The 24,135-nt window shown below is 51.7% G+C and overlaps 1 protein-coding gene across 1 annotated transcript in view; it reads left to right on the top strand.

The window, feature by feature from the left end:
• The first annotated feature begins 895 nt into the window (after positions 1 to 895).
• Positions 896 to 24,135, top strand: part of Sdk2 (sidekick cell adhesion molecule 2) — a 282,556-nt gene continuing 259,316 nt past the window's right edge. Inside the window, exon 1 of the mRNA XM_021212230.2 lies at positions 896 to 2,104. Within this exon, the coding sequence (XP_021067889.1) occupies positions 2,029 to 2,104 (76 nt within the window). The 5' untranslated portion in view covers positions 896 to 2,028. The remainder of the gene's footprint in view (positions 2,105 to 24,135) is intronic.

Below are 24,135 nucleotides of genomic sequence, written 5' to 3'. Positions count from 1 at the left end.
TAAAATCAGGGGAAAAATTAAATGAACTTTTAAATGAAAGAAAATGTTTTAATATGTAGTAATATATTTGTTTTTATGCCAACACAGCCGCAAAATATTACTTTTAATATTTTTAATAGAGAAAAGCGCCCACGGAGGTAGAGGCGTCTGTTGCCTGTAAGTGCAACTGTCAAAGGGGTCTTCCAGCTCCTGGCCTACCCACACCAGAAGGTACATTCTGCTCCCTTCCCTGGGCCACGAGGGAGGACCCCTCTGGCTCTCTCCTTTGTGTCTCTGCTGCTAATGTGCCTTTAAAGGGGGAGCTCAGAAGAAGAAGAAACAAAGAACGCACGAGTTTGGCACCAACTTCACTTTCTCAGCCTTCTGCAAGTCCCAGGCTTCCCCTTTATCTTGCTCTCCGCCCTGAGCGGTTCCAGACTTTTAAAGAGTCTGACCTGGGAAGGGAAAACTGGAATCAACCGGTACACACACACACACACACACACACACACACACACACACACAATCTTCCCAAACTGTCCTGCCTGGTCGAATCCAGAGGGGTCCTGGGGGCTTCATCCTATGGGAGACTGGGATAAGGCCTTCTAGGGAGGCAGTGAGGGAGGGCTGAAGCTAGAAGACCAGGCCAGAGAGAGCGGCTCGCTCGCAGCCCGCACTACTGCCCTCCGGTGGGTCCCGGAGACGCCAGGCGCCCGCGGCCGCGCACACGGATTGGGTTTCTGCGGGGCTCGCTCCCGGGCCTGGCTCGGGGCCGCCGCCGCCCCCTCCCTGCGCGCAGGCTGCGCTCCAGTCGCGGCCACGGGGTAGCGCTCGGCCCCCCTCTCCGCGTCTCCGCCTCCGCCGCGCTCGTCCCCGGCTCCCGCTGCCCCCGCAGCTCCAGCTCGGCTCAGGCAGACTCTCAGGCTCGGCAGCAGAGCGGCTCTGAGGACGCTGAGCCCGGGCAGCCCAGGGCTCCAGGCTCTGCGAGGCAGCTGCTGCCGAGGTGGGCGAGCATCAGGCGCGGCCGAGGAGCGGGAGCAGCCGTGGAGACTCGGGTCCCCGCGCCGGGCGAAAACGCCGGGCGGCCGAGGCGGCGCTGAAAACCCCGGATCCCAAGGCTGCCGGCCGGGCTTTCCCGGTGCAGCTCGCGCCGAGCTCCATCCCGGGTGCGGCGGAGAGCAGGACCCGCCGGTCTCCTCCTCTGGATCGCCCGCAAGAGGCTCGGTGCCCGGGCGCTGGCTGGAACCCGGGCCGCCCAGCCGGGTACCCGAACCGGGCATCCATCCCTGCCCGCAGCTGGCGCAGACATGGGCGCACGGGGCTGCGCGCCGGGCCGTGGGACCCGCAAAGTTTGCTAACGGGAGGTGCTCAGAGCCTACGGCGAGCCCCGTACCGAAGCCCCAGGGGAGGTACCCCCGAAATCACTGAATTGGGCGCGAGGACCGTGGAGCTGAGAAGGGTGGCTCGGCCCCGCTAGATGCCTTCTGCAAAGTTAGAAGAGAAGAAAACTTCGGCTCCGGGGAGATTCGGACCGTTATGCTAACCGCGCCCCCCGAGCCCCGCGCCCCTTCTAAAAGACACCCGGCTCCCGCGCCTGCTACTGTGCTCCGCTTGCATCAAGTCCCAGGGGCCGGGCTCCTGGAACCGCGGTGACTACGTCGGCCCGGGAGAACCCAACCAGGGGGCGGGGAGGGGCGGGAGGCGGGCAACGTGGCCACCAGGAGGAAGTTTCCTGAAGTTGTCCTCTCATTCGGGAGCTCATCCAGCGACCAGGCCGGATCGCAGGGGTCGCCCTGCCTGCGAGAAGTAGTCTGAGTCGGGGTGCTAAGGGATACAGGCACCCCGAATTTGAGAGGAGGCTTGGCCTCTTTCCGCTCTCCCCTCGCTTTACGGAATAGCCAGCGCAGAAAGAGGAGAAAGTATTTGGGGTCGCCGGTGCGGCCCCTACGGGCATAGCGTCCAGGACTTGGCCACAGAGTCTCTCGGGACCCCACAGGATTATAAAGCAACTCGCAAAGAGGGGGCACTTTAGAGGACCCCTCGGTCAGCATGGTCAGCAGCATGTGGAGGCTGCCGCTCTGGACTCTACTGGCCCTGCATCGGATCCACTCGGCCGGGGCCCAAGGTACGGTATGGGTGACTTTCTCCACGTGGAACTGGAGAAGGGGTTTGGGTGGGCAGAAGAGAGGTGCCCCCTTAAGACACCGCGTTTGGCCCAAGCTGGACCATCTCTTGTACGTCTCAATGCTCCTGGCTTCTTCGATTTGGGGGGCTCTGTTTGGGGTGGGGCAGTGTCCCTGATACTTCTGGCCTTTCTGGACCGGGAAGGTGAGGTTGCCGGGAGGTGGGCCTTTGTGGATACTCTGGTCGGAGTAGGAGGGGCGTGTCATTCCGTGTCTTAGCTCCTTTGAACTCCCTAAGCTCCTGGTCCGAAAGGAAGGGCAAACCATGGCAGGCAGACACTGGATGGTCCCGGGGCGAGAAGATGGGGCGGGCAGAAGCTGGGAAGAAGCCGTAGTGGGGGCTCAGGGTGCCCGCTTGATTTCCCCTCAAGAGCAGCTACTCTGCTTAGCCATGTATGGGAGCCCGCGCCTGGCTGCCCGGCCGGCTGCGGCCACGAGAGCTGGGACGGTTTGGCGGCATGGTCCTGGAGCCTAGCGGCGAGGACAGCGGCAGACCCAACCCCCACCCCCACCCCCACCTCGTCACACCCAGCGGGCAGCCCCAACCTCCAGTTTCCAGGACTAGCTGGATGTCTGGCCACTGCCGCTTTGATCTGTAGCTGCCCAGAGCAGACAGCCTGGTGAGGAAGGGCTAGTGGGTGTTCAGTGGGTGTGCTGAAAGGAGGTGTGATGGGGTTGTCCCTCCCCGCCTCCTGCAGCGGATGCCCGCACGTCTCTAGGGTCCCCTGGAGGGTCGTGGTGGTAGACTACAGCAGCGGCTGCACCCGAGATTTCTTGCGTTTGTGGTTGGAGGATTCAGATGGTGGTGGCCGTGGTGGCCGAGCGGCGCCTGCTGGGGGCAAAGGGAGAAGTAGTCTAGATTGAATCCCCAGACTCACCGGTTCAGCTTTAGATTTCCTTCGGCTTTCCAGGCTCACAGAGAAGCCAGACCTACCCAAGAGCCAGGGGCTTCGGGGCTTCGGAAGGGACTGGGATGGCGCTGCGATCCCCTTACAGAGTCTTCCTCCACTTCTGGGGTCCCAGAGCCTCGGAAAAGAAGGGTCCCTACTGTGTCCCAAGTCAGGAAATCCTCAGAGCCAAGATCAGAGATGAAAACGATCGGTTGTCGCTCACGGGGCCGAGGAGGGGACTTTTTACAAGGCAATTTAGGTAAAAGCACTTCGAAAATTTCTAATGAGTGCCATAAATGTAAGGCAATAAAAGTTATTATTTTTATAGTGATCATAAAATCTTCCAGTAGGCAGGGACCTCAGAGGTCATCGAATTCTAGTAGCCATTTAACTGATGGGGAAACTGAGGCCCTGTGCAATGAACTGACTTGCCCAAGAGCACTCTGATATGTGGGGTAGATGCCTAGACAGAGAGAGACCTGGTGAGTTCCGAGCCCATCTCTAACAGGTACCTCTGTAGCCTCTCTTGTAGGGTTTTCACCCTGTGGGGACCCAGGACAGTGGCCCTGACAGAGTTGAAGTGGGCTGTCCTCCACTCTGGGTACCTGGCCAGCTTGTTCTGAGTTGGCTGTGGAGGGAGGGGGTGTGTTTCTGAGGGGTACCTTGTGTGGAACCCTTTAGCTCTACTTTAGTGCGGACTCCAACAGGACTGTGTAACTTGACTTGGTGGGACAGGGAGCTCACCAATTGGTCTCCCATCTAAGACCACGCCCTTGTGGAGTCTCCAGAGCACCTTTCAGTGTGTTCATACCCCAGTCACCTCCACAGCTCCCCACGTTCCTGAGGCCAAGGTGCCAGTGTCTTACTGAAGTATGGCTCCCCATTCCCATGCCTCTCCCAGGAAGAGCTCCATTCTCCTGATAGGATCAGAGAAGCACCTTTCTGACCTCCAGGACACCCCCACCCCGCACCCCTTCCCCCGACACTCTGGTAGCTGTTTTCCCTCAATGCAGGGCTACCTGAGCTTCTTCTGCTTTGATTATGGTCTCTGGCTCTTTACATGTTTGCTTGCCAGCACTGCCCCCCTTCTTCCATTTGTCGCCCTGCAGAGAATTGTGGGAAGAAAATTTCTGGACTCCACCTGGGGGGCAATGCTGGGCTGCTATCCAAGGGTGAGGTTAGGGCACAGGGTCTGCTTTGGGGTTAGTTTTCCTGCCTCTAAGTCCCTGCCATTACTCCTTTGAGGATAGTTAAAACCTCAGCATCTCTCCGGCCCTGTAGGGTCTGTCCTGCAGACATGGTACACACAGAGACACCCAACAGCTGCTTCTCCTTCGAAACAAGTGCCCTGTGGTTACTCCTGTGGGGTAGTATGGCGACTTTGGCCCAGTTCTTTTCCCAGGTGCTGCACTAAGCTACATTACCTGGTTGTACTGAAAACTATCATTTGGCCATTTCTCCCCAAATCCATCTTACATGATTCCAGCTCGTTTCCCAGACAAGATGCAGTAATCACATTGACAAAGCATTCCCTCCCAAACTAGGAAGATGGGAAAGGGCTCTCATTATCTGGCAAAGACACTTGAGGAGATGTTTCTGCAAGACTCTTAGCCGCTGGAAGCCTCAGTTTCCCCATCTGTACCTTGGGAACGATATCTTACTCTTTGCAGAATTGGTATGGCTTACAGGGATTTCATGGAGAGGTCCCTGCAAGTCCTTTNNANACACACACACACACACACACACACACACACACACACACACAGAGAGAGAGAGAGAGAGAGAGAGAGAGAGAGAGAGAGAGAGAGAGATGCAGACTTCCTTCTTTGACTACATTGATGTTTCCTGGGGAGGTCCTTAATGCTCTGAGCTCCCAGGAACTCATCACAGGTAGATTTCCACCATTCCCCAGGAGCTGGGGTTGGGAGACCATGGTGATCCTGGAAGTCTGAATTACTGAGTGCTTTGGAGAATTTTTCATATGCTGGTGAACTTGGCCATTGCTCGAAAGCATCCAGGCCGGCCCAAGCTGCTGGGAAGAGGGCGGGGGGGGGGGGGCTGCCAAGGCAGCCCTTCTAGGAGGTTCTTTTTCAATAGAATTGCACGGGGGGGGGGGNGAGGGGCGTAGACCAAGAGGACACTGAGGGTGAATGAACCTCTCAGTGGGGAAACCCTGACTGAGGCCTGGAAACTCTAGTCCCGGAAGCTCCTGGAGAGTCCCAAAGGGAGAAAGTTTAGTGCTGCGAGCTAATCACGATAAAAGCCAAACAGCACACGGGGGAATGGGATGAAAGTTTAATTACATGGTGTGGCTAAGCTGTAATTATTAATTACTGACAGCAAAAAATAACTTATTGATCAGGGCCTCTTGCTAATTACCAGGAGGCCTAGTGTCATGCTTGCCCGGGGCTCAGCTGTCAAAAGCTCTACAGACGCATGAGCGTGGGGTGGGAAAGGGTCCTGCTTCCCCATCCCTTTCTCTTCCACCCATCTATCTCTCACCCTGGGTACCCCCTTGATGTGATGGAGGGGGGGTCTGGAACCTCTTGGTATGGTGAGATGAGTGATGGAATTTGGTTCTTGCTGCCTCTGGCTGCAGAAGTTCCCCCACTTTGTAGGGTGGGGTCACTCTGAACCCAGAGCAGAAGCTAAATCCTGCAGGCAGCTTGCACCTGCTATGGAAACTCTCATGCACTTGCTTGGCAAATATTTATCGACCACCTCTCCCTTACGTCCTCTACTGGAAGGCGGGAGTAGGGGCCAGGAACCTCATTCCATCAGGGAAAGAAGGCTGGGAAGGAGGCCAAATCCTTTACAGCAGGCCGATGTTTAAGCAGGACCTCAATGGCTGGCTTTAAGACGGTGTGTTAAACTGCATATCGGAACATATTTGACCTTGTTCCCTAGGACACAGTTGGGCTGTGAGCTAAAGGAAAAAGAGAATGGGCTTCTTTTCTGTCCCGGGGATTCAAAGAATGCCTGGGAAGTTCCAGAGCTGTCCTCTACCTGCAAAGCTAGGGCCAGTGGCCACGTGGCTAGCTTTCATACCTGCATGCGATGGAGGGCTCATTACTGTGAACAAGAGGCTGTTAGACATTGCCTCATGATGATGAAAGAATTGGAAGGTACATTGTTGGTTAGTCTAGAATTTAATGGGTTCCCTGCTTGGCGGGAAGCCTATTCCCTGACTCCCTGCCCCTTTTGGGGGGAGTGGGGAGCTAGAGCTGAAATTGGCATGGGGTTACTGAGCTGCTTCGGGTTACCCACTTTAGCACCACCTCCCCCACCATCCCCAACACATTATTGCAGAGGCCCCTGGAGCTCCCTAAGTGGTAAGAATTAGTCACTGTAATTTAGGTCCTTGCGATGCCAATAGCAACAAATGGGCCAGCAGCAGATCCGTCTACTGCCTGTAATGGAAAGGAAAACAAGCCAGTTGTTGAGACTCCCCTAGCTACACACCACTCACTGGCCCCTGATGTCCTCATGCTGGGCAGATGCAGAGCCAGGGAGCCTTGCTGGGTGAAGGAGTATCAGGGCTGCCCAGGACCCCACTCCAGACTGGATAGAGAAAATTGGCACCTCTTTGGGCACACCCTCAGGAAGAGAGTGTGGACCAGGCCACGACTGAGCCAGGAGCCTGGCAAAACCTTCCTCATGTGGGAAACTGCCGGTGGACTGGGAGTTCCCAACTTGGGTCAGCCCCCTTTCAGCCCCCACTTCCATCACGAGGATGCTGAACTGAGCAACTGAGCATGCTCCCTGTCTCTGAAGTGAGGGAAGGACAGGTGACATCTAGCTCCTTGTGGTGGTTTGGGTGGTGAAGTAAGATTATCCAAATAACTTTGTATTTAACTCTTGATAAGCTACGAAGGCGTAGAATGTTCTGGACATGTGGCTTTAAGGATGGCTGAGTCCCTCCTCTGCTGCCTCACCACATCACCCCACTCACTCATTCTTGTACCTCCATAGGGCCTCCCGTTCTTAGAGCTCTCTGAAAGCTGACCTCTAACTGCCTCTAGCATTCCTGGAGTTACTGACACCCAGTTTCCTAGGACTCAGCTGATGTCCTTTGCCCATCTCGAAACTCCTATGCTCGAAACACTACACTGCTGTCTCTGCCCTTCTTTCTGCAGAGCACCCCTCTCTCGGTGCATTGAGTTGATGGTTGGTTTAATGCTGGTCTTTTGTGTATCCATTTCTCTCTTGTATTTGTTACTGAATTCCCAGCCCCGAGAGCAGTGCCTGGTACACAAGGGCTCAACAAATACATATGAATATGAATGAATGTATTCATGAATGAATGAATGAATGAATGAATGATGCTTCCTCTTGCCACCTGGCCCTGCCAACTTCTCCAGCTTCCAGTCTGGAACAGATGAGTGGCTCCTTAGTGCCTGTGGTCTCCTTGACTCTGTGAAGACTTCCTTGTGGCAAACAGCAGAGCACCCCAGAGTGAGAACCTGTCCCCCACAGTTGTAGTCTTTGCTGGTGGCTCTGGGCTGCCACTGAGGGAGTATCCTGCTTGATGTTCTGGTCCTTCTTTCCCAGATATTCTTGGCTCTGGCTCTGCCAGAGAAGCTGCCTCTAGAAGGTCTGGCCTTATTAGAGCTTGCATAGCTGTGGGGTCCTTTCTAAGGCCCTGCCAGCTACCCTCTACTCTTATGGGGTACAGGAGCAGAAAGACAGGGTGAAAAGTTTTGGGGTGATGTTTATCTGTGTCTAGATGCACAGGATCCTGTAGAGGAGAGGAGACAAGACCAGCCGTGTCACCATCCGAAGGCATTAGTCCCTCTCCTTACAGCCATTGGCCAGCACTGACTGTGGCCCCACCAATATCAAGGGAGAAAAACAGAGACACTCAGCAAAGCTAAGTACGCTGGTGCTCTAGCTGAGGTGTCAAACCCTCAGCATGATCCAAGAATTCTGTGATCCCAATGTGTGTCTTCTTGCCCCTTGCCATCTCCTACCTTCTTCTCAGTGAAACTCAACCATTGGTCTGTCTGGGAGATGCTCAGCCTGCTGTTCTGTCAGGGGACAAGACTGACCTAGGGAGGCAGCAAAGTTTAGGGCAACTTTCCTCCTCCTCTTCCTCCTCCAACATCATCATCACCACCACCATCATCATCATCATCATCCCCCTTCTCTCCTCCCCCACTTCCTTTCTCTTTTCTTCTTGGCTTTGGCCTCCACCCCTGTTGTATTCTCACAAGGCATGATGAACTTGGCAGAATTCAAGATCCCTTCTCTCCTTCCTTCCATCCCCTGTCTGGGGCATCCCAGAGCTCTTGGAGGAGCTGTCCTCAAGTCTCCTGAGGCTTTGGTGACTGGCTTGCCTGTGACCAAGCCCCACAGGAATCTCCCAAATGGAACAGGGCCTTGGGGTGTGGGAGGACAGAGGGAAGAAAAACAATTAAAATTTCATGCCAACTAGGGAAGCGATTAGTGGCCCAAAGGGGCCATGAAATTTTGATGCCATGATCATCATTCAGGGAGAAGGAAATATTACTGGCATGTGGCTCACATAGGGGACGTGGAGAAACATGAGGGGCTGTTGGAGCCAGGACCCTGGGATCCCCTCTGGGAAGCACTAGATGCAGACCAGGGAGGCCATCAATACGTGATTTAGAATCCAGGTGACAGGAAGGATACGGTCTGGTGCCCAAACGCTTGGACTGCCACTGTGTATGTAGCATGAGCTCATGACCAGTTAAGCCAGATTCTCCACGTCTTTTTAAACTGTCGCCACCAACGCAGCATGAAACATCGGAGGACCAGCTGGGGCAGCATAGACTGCTGAGGGGCCTCAATCATGGGAGAAGCCCTGGGTTTCTTCTTATCATTCACTGACTGGGTGACTCTGGATAACTCACAAAGACTGTATGTGCCTCGGTTTCTTTATTTGTAAAGTGGCAATAACAGTCCTACCTGCTTTGTTGGCTATGACCGGGGTTCATGAAATGGGCTAAACACCTAGAACACTGATCACACACGGGCTTCTTCACCTTATCACTTCTTCATCGTGGTGGAAGAGAAACAACATAAACCTTGGGCCTGGGATTAAGCAGGTACCCTGGCCCCAAAGATTTCTGTTTCTTCTGTCTTCCTCAAGCCTCCCGTGACATCAAAACTTCTGCACTGGCCATTTATTAGGCTAAGATATTCCCTCTCTTTAGCCTAAAATGCAAACATGCCCTCCAGAAAGCCTACACAGGCAGCTGTTCACAGCTGTGCAAACTTCAGGGTTGGTGTTTTTACTAGATCCTCTCGTAAAATGTCAAGTTGATACGGGTGGCTCTTCAGCCCAACCCATGAAGGATGACCAAAACAAAAACAAACAAATGAATGAACAAACAAAACATAAATGTTACTACTGTTAGCATCCAATTCAGAAGCATCCAATAATGTGCAAAGATTACATGATCTGAGGAAAAAAGAGATGGTGGTATATACAGTGCTCTGGGTTTGGTCCCTAGAACTACTGGAGGACAGACAGACGGACAGATGGATGGGTGGACACATGCATAGAAGGAAGGACAGGTGAAAAAGAGAGAGAGTTGGGGCGAAGAATTAGAAAGGAGGGAATAAGAGAGAGAAAGAGAATATGAATGTAGGTCAGCTGCTTCCCAGGGCACTGCCTTTGATCTAGGCATGATGGCCCCCACAGGCACTCCCTGCCACACTGCTTTGGACCTACAGGTCCAGGAGATTAAAAAAACAGTCTCCTGGGAGGCACCCCCAGCTTTTCAGGCACAGGGAATGGGAAGGTATCTTGAGATGGTCTCCCCCTCTATGGAAGGCCCAAGCTTTCCTCGGTTCTCCATGAGTTCAGCCGCAGGGAGTTCTCCATAGGTCCTGAGTGCAGGGGTCCCCATGAGTCACCACCGGGCCCCTCCCCTCCCTGTTCCTGTATACACACTCTAACCCATGTTCAGGCCGGCCCCCCCCCCACCAAGGGGGCCTGTGAGCACCCATCCCTTCCTTCCTCACTATAGACTCAGTCTTCTTCACTAACCCAAATCCTATTCCCCCAAAGTCTTGTGTGAAGCCATCAGTGAACCCAGCTATAGCACAGGCCTCAAGATTCCCACTCTCAAGACAACCCCCCCCCCAGGCCATGCATTCCATCCCTTGAGACACCCTCAGGCTGGGTTCCCATCATCTCTGGATGCCTACAGGCTGGTGAGAGGACAGGATACTTTCTGCCCTCGGGATGACTTCTGTCTGGATGCTCTGTCTTCCTGGGACACCCAGGCAGTGGTACCCCACCCTCTCTGGATGCCCACAATCTAGACGTCCTGTCCTCTTGGGGGAACCAAGAGGCTAGATATCCAATCCTCTCTAAATAACTAAGGACTGGGGGACCTACCCCCATCAGGGGCCCTGCGGACAGGAAATCCCACTCCCTCAGGACATCTGCAGCCTGGATACCCCATCCCCTCAGGATGGCCACAGAATGGATTTCCTTTTCCTTTAGTAAGGCCACATGCTGGATGCCCCATCCTCTTTAGCCTTGTTGATGCTGACTGATCTTGTAATATGTGTGTGAGAGACTGATTTCTTTAATTACAAACTCCTTGAGTCTACATAATAACGCTTCATCAACAAAGATGAAGGTATTAGACATCAATTACTTTTCCCAATTAATAAACTTAACCCTTTAAGGAGTGAACCACAAGAGCCCGTGAAGCCAGAGAGGAGAGAAAGTGGATGACACCAGAGACCTCCATTAATCTCACTGGGTCTCACTGGGTCCCTCGGGGTCGGGCTTTTTGACCCTCATGGCTGATGTGTCCTCTCTGGAAAGGGGGAGGGGCACTGGTGGCAGTGCCAGATTTTTCCAAGAGGGTGGACTTTACCTAAGGGGGTCTGGCTGCATGACCTGAATCCGCTGTTCATCCACATCACCTTTCCCTGCTAGGATTTTATTTTTCAAATAAATAGAAGTTTGCATTCCATTCCATAGCGTATCCAAATTTCATTTAAACAGACAGAGAATCATTTTAAAGCCACAAGATACCAGCTGAGATGTATACTGTATCTTTTCCTGTGGCTTCCTGGACCTCTAGGGGGTAGATGGGAAAACTCAAATTAGATGATTTCTTGGGTCGTGTCTTCTAGAAAAGTTCTAAAGTACCTGATGTATCTATTTCAACCAGTTTCATTTAAAAATTTCTGTAACCTTCTGAAGGTTACAATCGAGTCACACAGCTGACTGCGGGCCAGGGTAATCACCTGCCAGGGCTTGGCATCAGGTTGGCATCCCTGCCAGGTGCCCCAGGCCACTGGAGGGCTTGTCTCCTGGTCCCTCCTTACTCGTTTTGATTGAGATTGGATGAGTCAATCAGACGCATTGTTGCAGAAGCTTTTGGAGGCAAAGAGTGAGGAGGCCTCACAGACTCTCCTCAGGGATAGGGAGCACTAGAACTTCTGTGCTGGCAACATTAATATTTTCTGGCCAACTTCCTTATTGGTCTAGATGAAGGACAAATGGTATGTCTGTGAAAGATACTCACATAAATTTGAGATTTTATGAAAAGATCCAGTAAGAATATTCACCCTAAGACGTGCACAGCCGATAACAGCCTAATATGTAGCTTCTCTGAGGCATGTTTGAATTTGTCTTCTAGAAAAGAACATCTTCCAGAAAAGCACAGTCTTCACCGTAGTCTCCTCCCTGTGGTAGCTCTGAGCACCGAGCTCTGCCTGGACAGCCAGCACTAGCCAAGTGCTTCTGACATGGTCCTGTCATTTATCTGTTCCCGATGCATATGTGGATGTGTGTTCATGCAAGTTCATATGTGTGCATGTGCACATGTGTGTCCATACATGTTCACATGGTGCACACATGTGTTCATGTTAATATGGATGCATGTGCATATGTGTGCTCATGCATGGTCATATGGATGTGCTTGCACATATGTATATGCATACATGTCCATATATGTGCACTTGCACATGCATATGCATATATGCTCATATGGTGCACATGTGTGTTCATGCATGGTCATATGGGTGTGATTGAACACCTGTATATGCATGTTTATATGGTACACATGTATGTGTGCACATGTTCATATAGGTACACATGTACATGTGTTGCATGCATGTTCATGTGGGTGCATCCACACATGTATATATATGCATGTTCACGTGATGCACATGTGTGTGCTTGCATGTTCATATGGGTGCATGTACACACATATGTGCAGACATGTAGAGAGGCCTCAGGTTTTGTTGCTCAGGAGCTGTCCCTCTTGTTTGTGAGATAGGGGCCTGCAGTGAGCCCAGACAACCCACCTGTCTCCGCTTCCTCAGCACTGAAATTACAACTCTGTGCCCAGCTTTTTCATAAGTGTTTCTAGGGAGTGAACTCAGGGCCTCATACCTGCAAGGCATGTACTTTACTGACTGAGCTCTTTTCCCATCCCGGTCTCCTCCTGACTTCTCTGGACATTGTGTGCTTTGGGAACCAGACCCCCCCAAAATGTCAGTCCAGCCTCCCAGTTTCTGCCTGGCAGCCAACCTGGCCAACACCATTGTTTGTCTCTTGCCGCCCTGGCACAAGGTCTTAGAAGCCAGAAAGGAGCAAGACAATGCCCAGAGTTTATGCCTACTGACCATCGCCTCTATGTTCTCCTTCCTCTCTGTGGGCAACATAGAGCTCCGCTCAGCATTATGACCCAGAGCTTCTCTGTTCAGTCTTCTCTCCCGGTCTGGGTGTGGTTTCTACTTCCGGGGGGTTGGCAGATGGGCAGTCTCAGGCCAGGCTGCCAGGGAGGGCCGGGGGAGTTCCTCATTAGCTCTGCTCCGAGCTCATTATCAGTCTGCGCATCACTGGGTGAGAAATGGCTGTCGTCAGGACAGTAATAAATACGCGCCTGTCAGAGTTGATGTGATTGGAGTAATGAAGAGAAAGCATCCACCAAGAGAGGGATGCTGCGGGCTGGGGCTTCAGGTGCCAGAGAATTCTGACCACTGCCCATCCCCCTTGGCCTAAGAAGCAAAGGACTGGCACGGGGTGGAGGAGGGGGGTTTGGCATTGAGTGTGTTTCTCCTTAAACTGGGCTGAATGGAGGCCCTAGAAAGTTCTGGAAGCTATGAGGTAAAAGGGAAGATGGACAACACCAGGAAGAGAGGAAGGGGATGCTTGCCCTGAGCAGAGACGAACAGAACTAGCCACTGGAGAGTGCTGCTTTTGATGGCTCAGACTCCCGAGGTAGCCCTGGTTCTAGATCAGCCTGAAGGAAAGCATGGGGGAAACACACAGCCTATTGTTCACACCCCCTGGCCTGCCACCTCGCCTGCAATGTTAGAATGCATTGTTTCTCCAGAAACTCGGAATGCCCAGCACTGAGTGTGGAAAACAGACTTCAGTTCAGCCTCTTTCCCTCTCCTCTGGGGAAGATCCTGGGGGCCACTGGCTGAGTCCAGACAGGACCAAGCTGGACCTCCTAGACTCTGAACAGGAGAAGGGAGGGAGGGAGCTCAGACTTGATAGGGTGCCAGGCCCTGGAGACTGGAGCAGACAGGATGGAGCAGGTGAGGCTGCACCATTCTCTCTGCAGCCTCGGGAGCCACCTGTCTGGTTATGAAGTGAGGGTGGCCGGGAGTGGTGGATCCCTTGGAGGGCTTTTTCACGACCCCACACCCAGAGTTTCAAACCCAGCAGGTCGGAGGTAGGGCCTAGGACGCTGCATTTCTAACAAGTTCTGACACTGATGCTGGCTCAGGGACAAACCCTGAGGAGGCCTAATGTAGAAATTTGACCAGAGCAGAGATATTACAGCTGTGACTAAGTCACTGTGTCTGCTTCCGTTGCGGAGCCTGGCTTATTAACACCTGAACCCTAAGGCCTGTGTCCTTGTAACACCTGAACCCTAAGGCCTGTGGCCTTGTACTCGGATAAGGTGCAACTTGGTCTTCTTTATTTCCTCAGAAAGTTCTTGCTCATAATGTGTTTGTTAGTTTTCCAATGCTGTAACAAAATACCTGAGCTAATCGACTTAACAAACAAAAAGGTTTGTTTAGGTTCCTGGTTTTGGAGGTTTCCATCCCTCTTTATAGGCTCCACACTCTGGTTTTCTAGTCCGGGAATCAACCAGCCAAGCAGGACTAAGACTTCTCTGGTCCCTCTTCCTTGGCCTGTCCCCTGGGCAAGATGGGGACATCAGCAGAATTAGGTCGTGGGGGGACTGCAGATCAAGGACTAGTTCTTGTTCTAACTACCTTAAAAAAAAAAAAACAAAACTTTAGGAGCCCTGTGATTTAGTGGTGTGGAGCTCCTGGCTCCTCATGGACATTCCTAGGTGTCACTATGTCACCCCAAAGCTTAACCAGAGATACATGAGGCTCCAGAGCAGAACTCAGGGAACCCTGTATTCTCCTACATAATTCACATCCAGGGACTCCCAGAATTAGGGTGCACTGAGGATAGGTCCCATCGGCATCCTTTGCCACCCCACCAGTCACTCTCCCAAATGCCTTGTCTGACTTCCCTGCTTAGACCCTCCCCGTGTGAGGAGATATGTTAGCCCCATAATATGAATCAAGAAATGGGGGGCACAGAGAGCTCTAGAAACTTGCCCAAAGTCACCCAGCCTGTGAGCAAATCAAATAGATGCAGGGACCATCCCAAGCATTAGGCTCTGGATCTGTGTTCTCCACCCATGGGTGGCTCAGGACCGTTGCCCCTCCTGCCTCCCACTCAGTTTAAAGAGGCCACATTCCCATAACCAGTCTGTAACTTAGCGTAGCACTGCCACTCAAGAGTCTGATTTACCCTAACTAAATTAGCCACGCCTCTGTTCCCCCATCTGTTAAATGTAGGTTTAAAGCACATGAGTGAACTTACTTCCTCACATACGGAAGCTTTGGGGGAGAAGTGTCTGGTTTAGTGCTGGAGTCTAACACACCTAGCAACATTCCTGGCCTGTTTGTGTATGACTGGGGTTTCCCTAGACGTCACTTCTAAGACACATCCAGTCTATGTGGCTTGTGCCTATGACCTTGTGCTGATCCCTCCTGTCCTTTCAATCTGGGGAGGGGTCGCCACATGTGTACCCCAGCACAATCACGTGTCAGTCAGTGCACACTGAAACATGCAATATGACAAGAACTGCCATTACTGCCAACATGGCCGTCATCACTGGCCCATCTGATTCAGGACTCGTCAACTCTAAGACATGCTATGCTTTTTCATGCCCCCGATAGAGGAAAGGGGCTGGGCAGGCGCTATATAATCTATAAGGTGCGTTCTCTGACTCTAGAGATGTAAAAAAAAAAAAAAAAAAAATGAAAACAGAAAAGGTTCACCTGGGGGTAAACCGTGGTGATGGCTGTCCTGTGTGCTCGGCTCCTGCTTACCAGGCGCCCCTGAATCCTCCCTAGCCTCATGTACTCCTGGATTGGCCCTTGCCACCCCCAAGAGCAGAGCAGGCCAGTCACGTTTGTGCAGAAGATACTGAAAACTCACTGCTCACCCACGCAGCAGCGTTACTGGGCTCTCTTTGGAGTTCATGCCAGAGCCAAGATATAGTCTGGCTGTCCATGGGAACATTGTCTCGTTAGAGGTGGGCAGAGGGGGAGCAGGAAAGGCAAGGATTCTCCTGAGTCACCCACTGGTGGAGAAAACATTCCCAGAGCCTCTTTCTTAGCTGCAGATGGAAAGCAGACACACACACACACACACACACACACACACACACACACTCACAGAGGCAGAGCTATCCACTGAATAGACCCTCAACAGAGCTGGGAGATGACTCATTTGGTAAGGCGCTTGCCATGGAAGCATACGGACCTGAGTTCCTGCCCCAGAACCCAGATGAAAGCCTGGACATAGTGGTATACGCTGTGACCCCAGTGCTGGGGAGGCAGAGACAGGGGGATCCCCTGAAGCTTGTAAGCCAGCCAGCCTGGACTATGTGGTCAGTTCCAGGCCAAATGAGAGTCTGTCTCAAAAGGCAAGGAGGTTGGCTGACTCTTGAGAAGAGATGCCTGCATGCATGCATGTGCACACATACATACTCATAAACACACACATACATGCACACATATATACATACATACACACACATACATAGTCTACACATACACACACATACACATATATGCATACATACACACATACATACATGCATACACATATAAACATACACGCATACACATAATACATACACACATACATACACACACACACATACACATATCCATCCATCCATACACACACATACATTCACACACACACAAACACACATATACAAGGGACCACCAGTGAAACACACATTACTCTCTTTATCCCTAGTACAGGTACACATCTAACATTAGACCAAGCATCCTGAGTGAGACCTCCTACTCTGCCCCAGTCTCCAGATGCCCCCAGCTCCCTGCCCCACTGCTTCCTAGAATGTCCGGGCTGAGAAAACCTTTCTCCACCCTGCCTCGCCACAAGCTCACATTCCTCCCTCAGCTGCGCCCAGTGCCAGCACCTGTTTCCTGGGAACGAGGCCCCTGAGCGGTGAATGTCTGGCATGGGTTCCTGATGAGGTTGAGGGAGCATCCCCTCCCCCACAGCTGGGACTGCCAGGCCAGGACATAGCCACTTGGCCTGTCCCTTCCCCTTGGGCCAGCCCCAAAAGGGAAAGGAAGGGCTTGGCTGAGAGTCCACAAGACCCTGGACAGTCTGGTACAGCTGCGCCCATCCACTCTGCCTTTGGGGCTTGTTCAGGGAAGTTCCCTCAGAGAGGCGAGGCCCCGAGACAGCTGCTCCCCTTTTATCTCCCCACCCAATAACCCAGCCTTGACAACCTGGTTAGTCTGTCACTGCAGACCAACCCAGAGGATGAGGACTGTCCCCCTGTCCATCCTCTCTTGCTCTCTTCTCTCTCTCTGACTTCCCTGGAGTCCAGGCCTGTGGCTCTCTGGGTTCCTGGGCCGGCAGTAGCCAGCTCCACAGACTCTCTCTCTGCCTGGCTCAGTGCTATGCAGTCAGGGCTCCATGAGAGATGCCTTAGAAGAGGGTCTGTCTGCTAGCTCACTGGCAGGGCAGGCCAGCCTCCTCATCTGCAGGGCCTGGCACAAGATGGAAATGCAGCCCCTTGCTGGGAAATGGTTATGAATTTTAAGATGATGTCAGGGAGCATTAAACCAAAAGCCCAGGGTGACCACATTGGTCCCCTACCCAGAGAGTCTACAATGTCTGCCTAATCGGGGGTGGTGGGGATGGTGGAAGTCTCCCCTCTCCTTGGAGCCATTTTATACTCTGGAGGTTCAGTCGCCCAAGTACTTGTTTTTCTGTTATTCCATTTCTGGACCTTGCTTACTCTTCCTGGATGGCAAGGTAAGGGGACCCCTGTCACAAACCCCGAGGATAAGTCATGACTAAGGAATGGTAAGCAAGCTTGGGAATGTCCTGTGCTTATCTTTAGTTTCACACAAGATGCCAGGGAATGAGAGCCAGGGGCTAAGGCTCGGGTGCCTGCACGTCTGGTCCTGTCCAGTGTGCAATGCTTTCTCTCTCTGCCTCTGGCTCCTCACCTCACGAGAGGCCAGTTACAAAAAGTCACAGGCTTCGCAGCCTTCGAATATTCCAGAAGGGATCTCTGCCCTGCTGCTTGGCCACTGTGGTACCTCAGCAAGATGCCCCACTTCACCCCACCTCAGGTGCCTCTGCTCTGAAGAGGGACAGGTACTCAACCTGAGTCAGCTGATGAGGACAGACGCTGGACACCGTAACTAATAAGACACAAGGTTGACTTTGGCGCCTAGTTTCAGAACTTTTCATATGTGATCAGCCAGACCCCTGTTGCCTGAACACCTATGATAAGGCACTGAGTAATGGGGAGGGGGAGGTGTGGCGAGGAAGAGGTGGGAAGTGTGGCAGAGTAAAACCGCTCATTTCATGGTCCCATAACTCCCTCCAAAGACATGCTTCGGTGACCCAAAGACTTCTACTCTAGCGTGAGTTCAAGCAAATCAAAACACCGTTGGGAACACTCAAAAGATAAGAAGCCTCAGATCAAGGCTGATCCTTGAGAGGGTTTAGGGAGATTCCTCGAGGCCAGATAGCTTGTCCCTCTGTCTCCAGTCGTGACATGGAGTGGGTGCTCTGAACCTTTGGTCATGCGGGCTATGCCTCCCCCAGGTGAAGCTAGGTCACTGGGTTCTGGTGGTTTCTATCCTGTGGCGTGGCTGAGAGTCTCGCTCACGCCAGCAGCAGAAGCAATCAGCAGACTGCCCCAAATGCAGGAAAGGGGGGCCCCACCCCAGCCCTGATGAGCAGCATCCACTTTGGATCCCCAGGTGGCAGGTGTTCATCAGAGTCCGGGAAGCCCTGGAGCTGGCTCACTGCTGTGGCTATTTTAGGATCCTAGAGACCTCCAAGTCCAGCGGCCAGCTTTACCTGCCTTCCCGGAATATGTGGGAAAAGGCGCGTGTCACAGTTAACGCTTGTGTTTGGAAGCCCAGTTTTCTGTCTCATGCCCCAGCATGGAGGACCTCATCAACAGGGTCAACCCTCCCGGATGAGAAGCTTCCCGAAGGCCTCGGTTTTGTTAATGGCTGTTTGTAGGGATGGGTTGGGAGGGGCGTCTCTGGTCAAGTCTCAAGAAGAACTTGAGAAAGAATCACTTCTTAAATAAACAAACCCCCAAATTCTCCAGGGGCCTGCAGGAGAGCTCTGTAGGAGCCATCATTTATTTAAGGGCAGTTCACTACAGTGTTGTGGAGATCCATTAAACAGCCAGCCTGGAGTCACAGGCAGAGGGGAAGCTGCCGAGGGAAACAAGGTCTGGGGGCTTCGGGAGAGCTGGCCCTGAGGCAGTCAGGCCTGAGTGTGCCCGCCCATCTCCACCCCTGCAGAGCAGGGAAGGAAGAGCAGGCAGCTGGTTAGGTTACCATCTTAGTTTCCCCCCACCCCTTACCCTCCATCACCTTCCTCTTATGCTCTCAGAGCCTGGGCAGAAAGGCCCCTCCCGATACCAGCCTGCTGATAAGGCTTCAGTTTCAAAGCAGTTGAGAGCCACTGAGCTCATGGGTAGCATAGGAACCCCAAAGCAAGACTCTGTCAATGACCTTTGGCATTTCCACACCCGTACCCTGGGGTGGTGGCACTTAGTCCATGAGGCAGCCATAAGAATTGAATTATTTTACAAAAGTTCCTAGGAGAGGTGCAGGCACACAGGTGGCATGACATAAATATGTGTTAAATAAGTAAAACTAAGGTGGGAAACACTATCCAAATGGGAAGAGGTGGTACCCCGTGGAGGAGACAGGAAGATGGGACATTTGAACTGGGAACAGGACAATCCATTGTTGTTAGGACCTAGAGATGCAGGCTGGTATATGAGACCTGGAAGTCACCATAGGAGCTGAGACCTGAAGACAGGCCCATCAGTAAAAGCAGGATGGATACAGTAGGGGATGCAGGGTCCCTGCAAGGATGGGGCCAGGGAGCCAAGGGGCTTGAATCCCAAGCCCAGGACTTTAGAGATTCAGCTCTGCAAAGCTAGAACACAGACCTGCCAAGCTCTACCCATGCAGGTATGGGGTATTGAGCATCCCTCTTGGACCTTCCTAGATCCAAAAGTTTTCATACGGTTCTTCTGGGGTCCTGACATGAGAGGGGGGTTCCAGTGATCCCATCAGGGGTAGGAAGTGGGCGGCAGAGCAAGTCACTCTGCCTGGGCTGTAGTCCTCTCTGCCTCCCTCCCACTAAAACACTAACAGGCTGAGAGGAAAAGGAAAGCAAAGGCAAGGAGGGGGAAGATTGAGGATTTGCCCACCAACCCTGAGCTCAGGAAACTCGTCCCACACATGAAAACAATTCCAGTCTGTATAATCCCCGAGGGTCAGCCTGCAGGTCAGGGAGGCTGCGGCTGCGTTGCTGGGGGATCTGCCTACACAGACACACAGACGCAGTGGGGCACAGGGGCGGGTCCAGCGTGTTTGCTGACTTTCTGTCAACCCAGAGATAAAAGGACTTTTTCCCCTTTGGTTGACCCCTCTGCTCAACAGGGAGAAAAGTACTTTAGCTCGTGGCTGAGCAGGAGCGAGGCTGGAAAAGGCTTCTGAAGTTTGGGAATGTGGAGCACAGCATTCCCTGCACAGCGTAGGATGAAGGGGTGAGGGATGATGCAGCATCAAAGGACCACATGGCTAGGTCCCCGTGTCTGTGCCGCCGCACCCCTCCTCTTTGTTCTGTTGCTGGGACGAGCAGGGTATGCGGCTGAAGGACATACAATCTCTCGTCCCCTTTGCGAATCTTAATCACTGGTTCTTAGAAGTTTGACCGTGATGTATCCATATAAGGCTTGCTTTGGATTTGTTCTGACTGCGGTTCACTAGCTATACCACATCTGTACGATGTTTATATTTAATTTATTTTACGTATTGTTTGTGTATGTGTAGGATATGTGTGAGTGTGTGTGTGTGTGTGTGTGTGCACGTACTTGTGCATGTCACAGCATGTATGTGGCGATCAGAAGACAATTTTGGGGAATCTGTTCTGTCCTTCCACCCTTATATAGGTTCCAGAGATGAAACTCAGATCATCAGGCACATGTGTTAATTACTGTGTCCCTCTAAGCTATCTCACCCACCCCACCCTCAGATCATTATATTTGTGTCTTTCATTAAATCTGATAAATATTTTGAAGCTTTTCAAGACTCTTTGTTCTTATCAGAAGTGATGCTATGAATGAATATTCAGTCTCAACACACATACATATATTACATTCATATGTGTGTGTGTGTCTGTGTGTGTGTGTGTGTGTAATTTCTGAATCCTGTGATGGTTCTTTATCTGATTTTTGTTTTTGAAAAACCAGTAGGTTTTTGTTCCCACAATCACTGAATAATTTACAGGCACTTTATCTTATCCGTAAGATTATATGTGTGCCTGTGTAGCTATGTGTATGTACCATGTGACTGCAGTACCCATGGAAGCCAAAAGAGGGAGTCAGGTCACCTGGAGTTGGAGTTCCAAGTGGTATGAGCCACCTGGTGTGGATGCTGGGAACTGAACTCGGGTCCTCTGAAAAAGCAGTGCATGCTTTAACCATGGACCCCAGTCACTGAACAATTTTACATCCTCACCAGCAATGTGTAAAGTTTTATATTTTCATGCTAACTCTTAAGCGTTTTCCATTTGACTGTAACTCTCCTGGTGAGTATGTAGTAGTACCCCATAGTGGGTTTGATTTTTTTTTTTAATAATATTTTATGGACTTAAAAATCAATCTACCCTCCTTCCCCACTGCCCTCCTTTGTGCCTCTGCCCTTTTCCTGATGCTTCCCCTCCTCCACAAATGGTTTTGCTTCCAGGTCACAGGCGTGGATTGATGGTTTGCTTCCCAGTGAGCAATGATATTCCCACTTTTAACATGATTGTTAGTTGGCCATTTGTACGGCCTCTCTGGAGATATTTCTATTCATCTTTTTTTTTTTTTAATGTGTAGGAAACTTTGATACATGCATGTGTATTCATACGTGTGGGATGCTTTTCTGTGTGAAAGTGCATGTGTGTGCATTTATGTGCATGTGCACATGTATGTATGCATGTGTGTGTGCATGTGTGCACACATGCATGTGCATGTGCATGCATGTGTGTTAGCCTGAGGTTAACAATGTTGGGAATCTTCTCCCACTGCTCTTTCTGCTTTATTATTTGAGGCAGGGTCTCTCAGTCAAACCCAGACCTTGTCCACATGGCCAAGCTTTTCTGGACAGCTTGCTCTGGGGACCCCTGCTTCTTCTGCCTTCTGAGGCTAGAATTACAGGGGTGCTGCTGTGCCCACCGGGCACTTACATGGAGGCCGCGCATTTGAACTCCAGTCATCTTGTTTGCGGGGCAGGCACTTTAACTGCTGAGCCACCTCCTCAGCCCTTTCTTTCTTTTGAGTACATAGGCTTTGCTGTTGTTAAGTTCTTTACATATTGTAGGCACCAGGGCAGTGGTTCTCAACCTTCCTAACACCATGACCCTTTCATACAGTTCCTCATGCTGTGGTGACCTCAACCATAACATTATTTTTGTTGCCACTTCATAACTGATTTCACTGCTGTCATGAATCTTAATGTAAATATCTGTTTTCCAACGGTCGTAGGCAACCCCAAGAAGAGGGTCATTTGACCTCCTCCAAAGGGATTGCACCCCACAGGTGAGAGCTGCTACACCAAGTCCTAGTCAGATCTATGCCTCTTGAATAGTCTCTTCTGTGGAAGATCCCTTTCTAGTCTGGACATTGATCCATTGTGAGATAACTTCTGGGTTCCTTTTCTCTTTACTGTGTGTATCATTTCCAGTAACACAACCCCCACCCACTTATTAAAGAGACTTTTTCTTCCATTTCTTGACCACCTTATCAGTTATAGGCTGCTGCAGTGGTAGAGCTTGGATTCTGGGCTCTTTAGCCAATTGTTTTCTGTCTTTCCCTCTGAGGACGCTACACTGTTCTCACTAATACAGTTTTCTCCCATTGCAAATGTGGCTTTCTGGGCGGTGCTGATATCAACCTGCCTTCGAGTTCAAAGGCTGGTGAAAATGTCGTACTAACTTCTCCTGAGAACAGAGTCACTCCCAAGTTGGCCTGCTTCGTCTTGTGCCTTCCATCAGTGACCTTCTGGCATTTGGTCCAGAGTTTATGGATGGTTACTGGCATGGATGTCACTTGGGCATGCAAAGGTTGACCGCCGCTTGTCTGTCCCCTTTCATCCACCATTGCTTCCATGGCTCATAGTAAGAATGGTAGTGTAGAGGAGGGTATGAAACTTACCTGTGCCTGTCCCCTCGGTCCCCTCTGCTCGAGGGTCCCCTTTGCTCTCAGGAACTCAGCAGCCTGTAGATCGCACAGGGGGATTTGAATTCAGTTCAATGGTTTCTCAGCCGCGCCTTGATCACACAGTCTTTCAGTAGCACCTCGACGAATACTGAGAGTTCTCGACAGTGAAACAGCAAATGGGTGGTCCCTCGGCGATTTTTGTCTGGCACACCTGGGTGGGTTCATTTAGATGAAAGTGAATGAATGAATCCACAGACCCACTGATCTCTCTCTCTCTCTTTCCATGTGGAGTGGCACCTTGGCATTTCTACTCCAAGCCAGAAGCCACATTTGAAATGTGGCCAGGTAGCGGTGCTAATCAGCTGGCCATCTCTAAGTGTCAGAGGGGGTGCTATCTGCAGGCTAATGAAAAGGTTTCGCTTACAAAACTCCTGTTTTCCCTACTTGCAGGTAAGAAGGTATGGCTGTTGGTTGCTGGTCTTTCCATAGTGCCCCAGATACGCCCCCACAATGTACTTTTCTGGTCTCTTCCTGGTCCACGCTCTGAGACCCCCTCCTGTGCTTATCCACTGCTGGCAACCCCTATCAGAGCAGCCTGGCTGGCCCCGCCTCCTCTGTCCTGTTGGGTTTTGGGTATGACCCCGAAACAATCCCAACCAGGGCTGCTCACTGGTTAGTTCTGTCAGTTTTCACTAGTTCCCTGGTGCAAGGAAGTGGAAGAGATGACTCCCAAGGGCTCCGGGGCTCCCTCTGGTCATTATCCTTTTTCTCCAGGAGGTAGATCAAGGAGTCTTTGGTTAATGGGCATAAAGTGCTTTGAAAACATAAACTGTTAAGTGGCACCAGGGATGGACTTACTAATTATTTATGATTTCAGGAGAGCCAGTTAATTCACCCAGAGAGGGAGGTGCCGTGGAGGAGGGCTGGAAACATCATTCAGGAGGCTGCAAATGGCACAGCCCCTAGAGCCCCATACCTGGATTTGTGGCACACTCTATAGCCCGACAAATAAGGACTATAGGTCAGGCGCGTACGGTCTCCCCGCCTCGTTACATTACCAGGGCTTTGAGACCAGTCAGGTTCTCCTCCTGTCCTAGACTGAGATTCAACCTGCGCCGGGGAAAGGAAGATTGATGTTGTATCTCAGAACTCCCCAGAGAGATCAGACTGGAGAGACAAACTCAGAGCGTAAAGTCAGTCCAGAGTTGAAAAAGTGCTTGCTACAGAATCATGAAGAACCTGCATTAGAAAAAGTCCCGGTATGGTGGTACGCACGCCTTGCGCTGGGAAGGTAAAGACAGA

The sequence above is a fragment of the Mus pahari genome, chromosome 14 (genome assembly GCF_900095145.1).
Source record: "Mus pahari chromosome 14, PAHARI_EIJ_v1.1, whole genome shotgun sequence".
NCBI lineage: Eukaryota > Metazoa > Chordata > Mammalia > Rodentia > Muridae > Mus > Mus pahari.
This window is presented reverse-complemented; position numbering and strand designations above follow the sequence as displayed.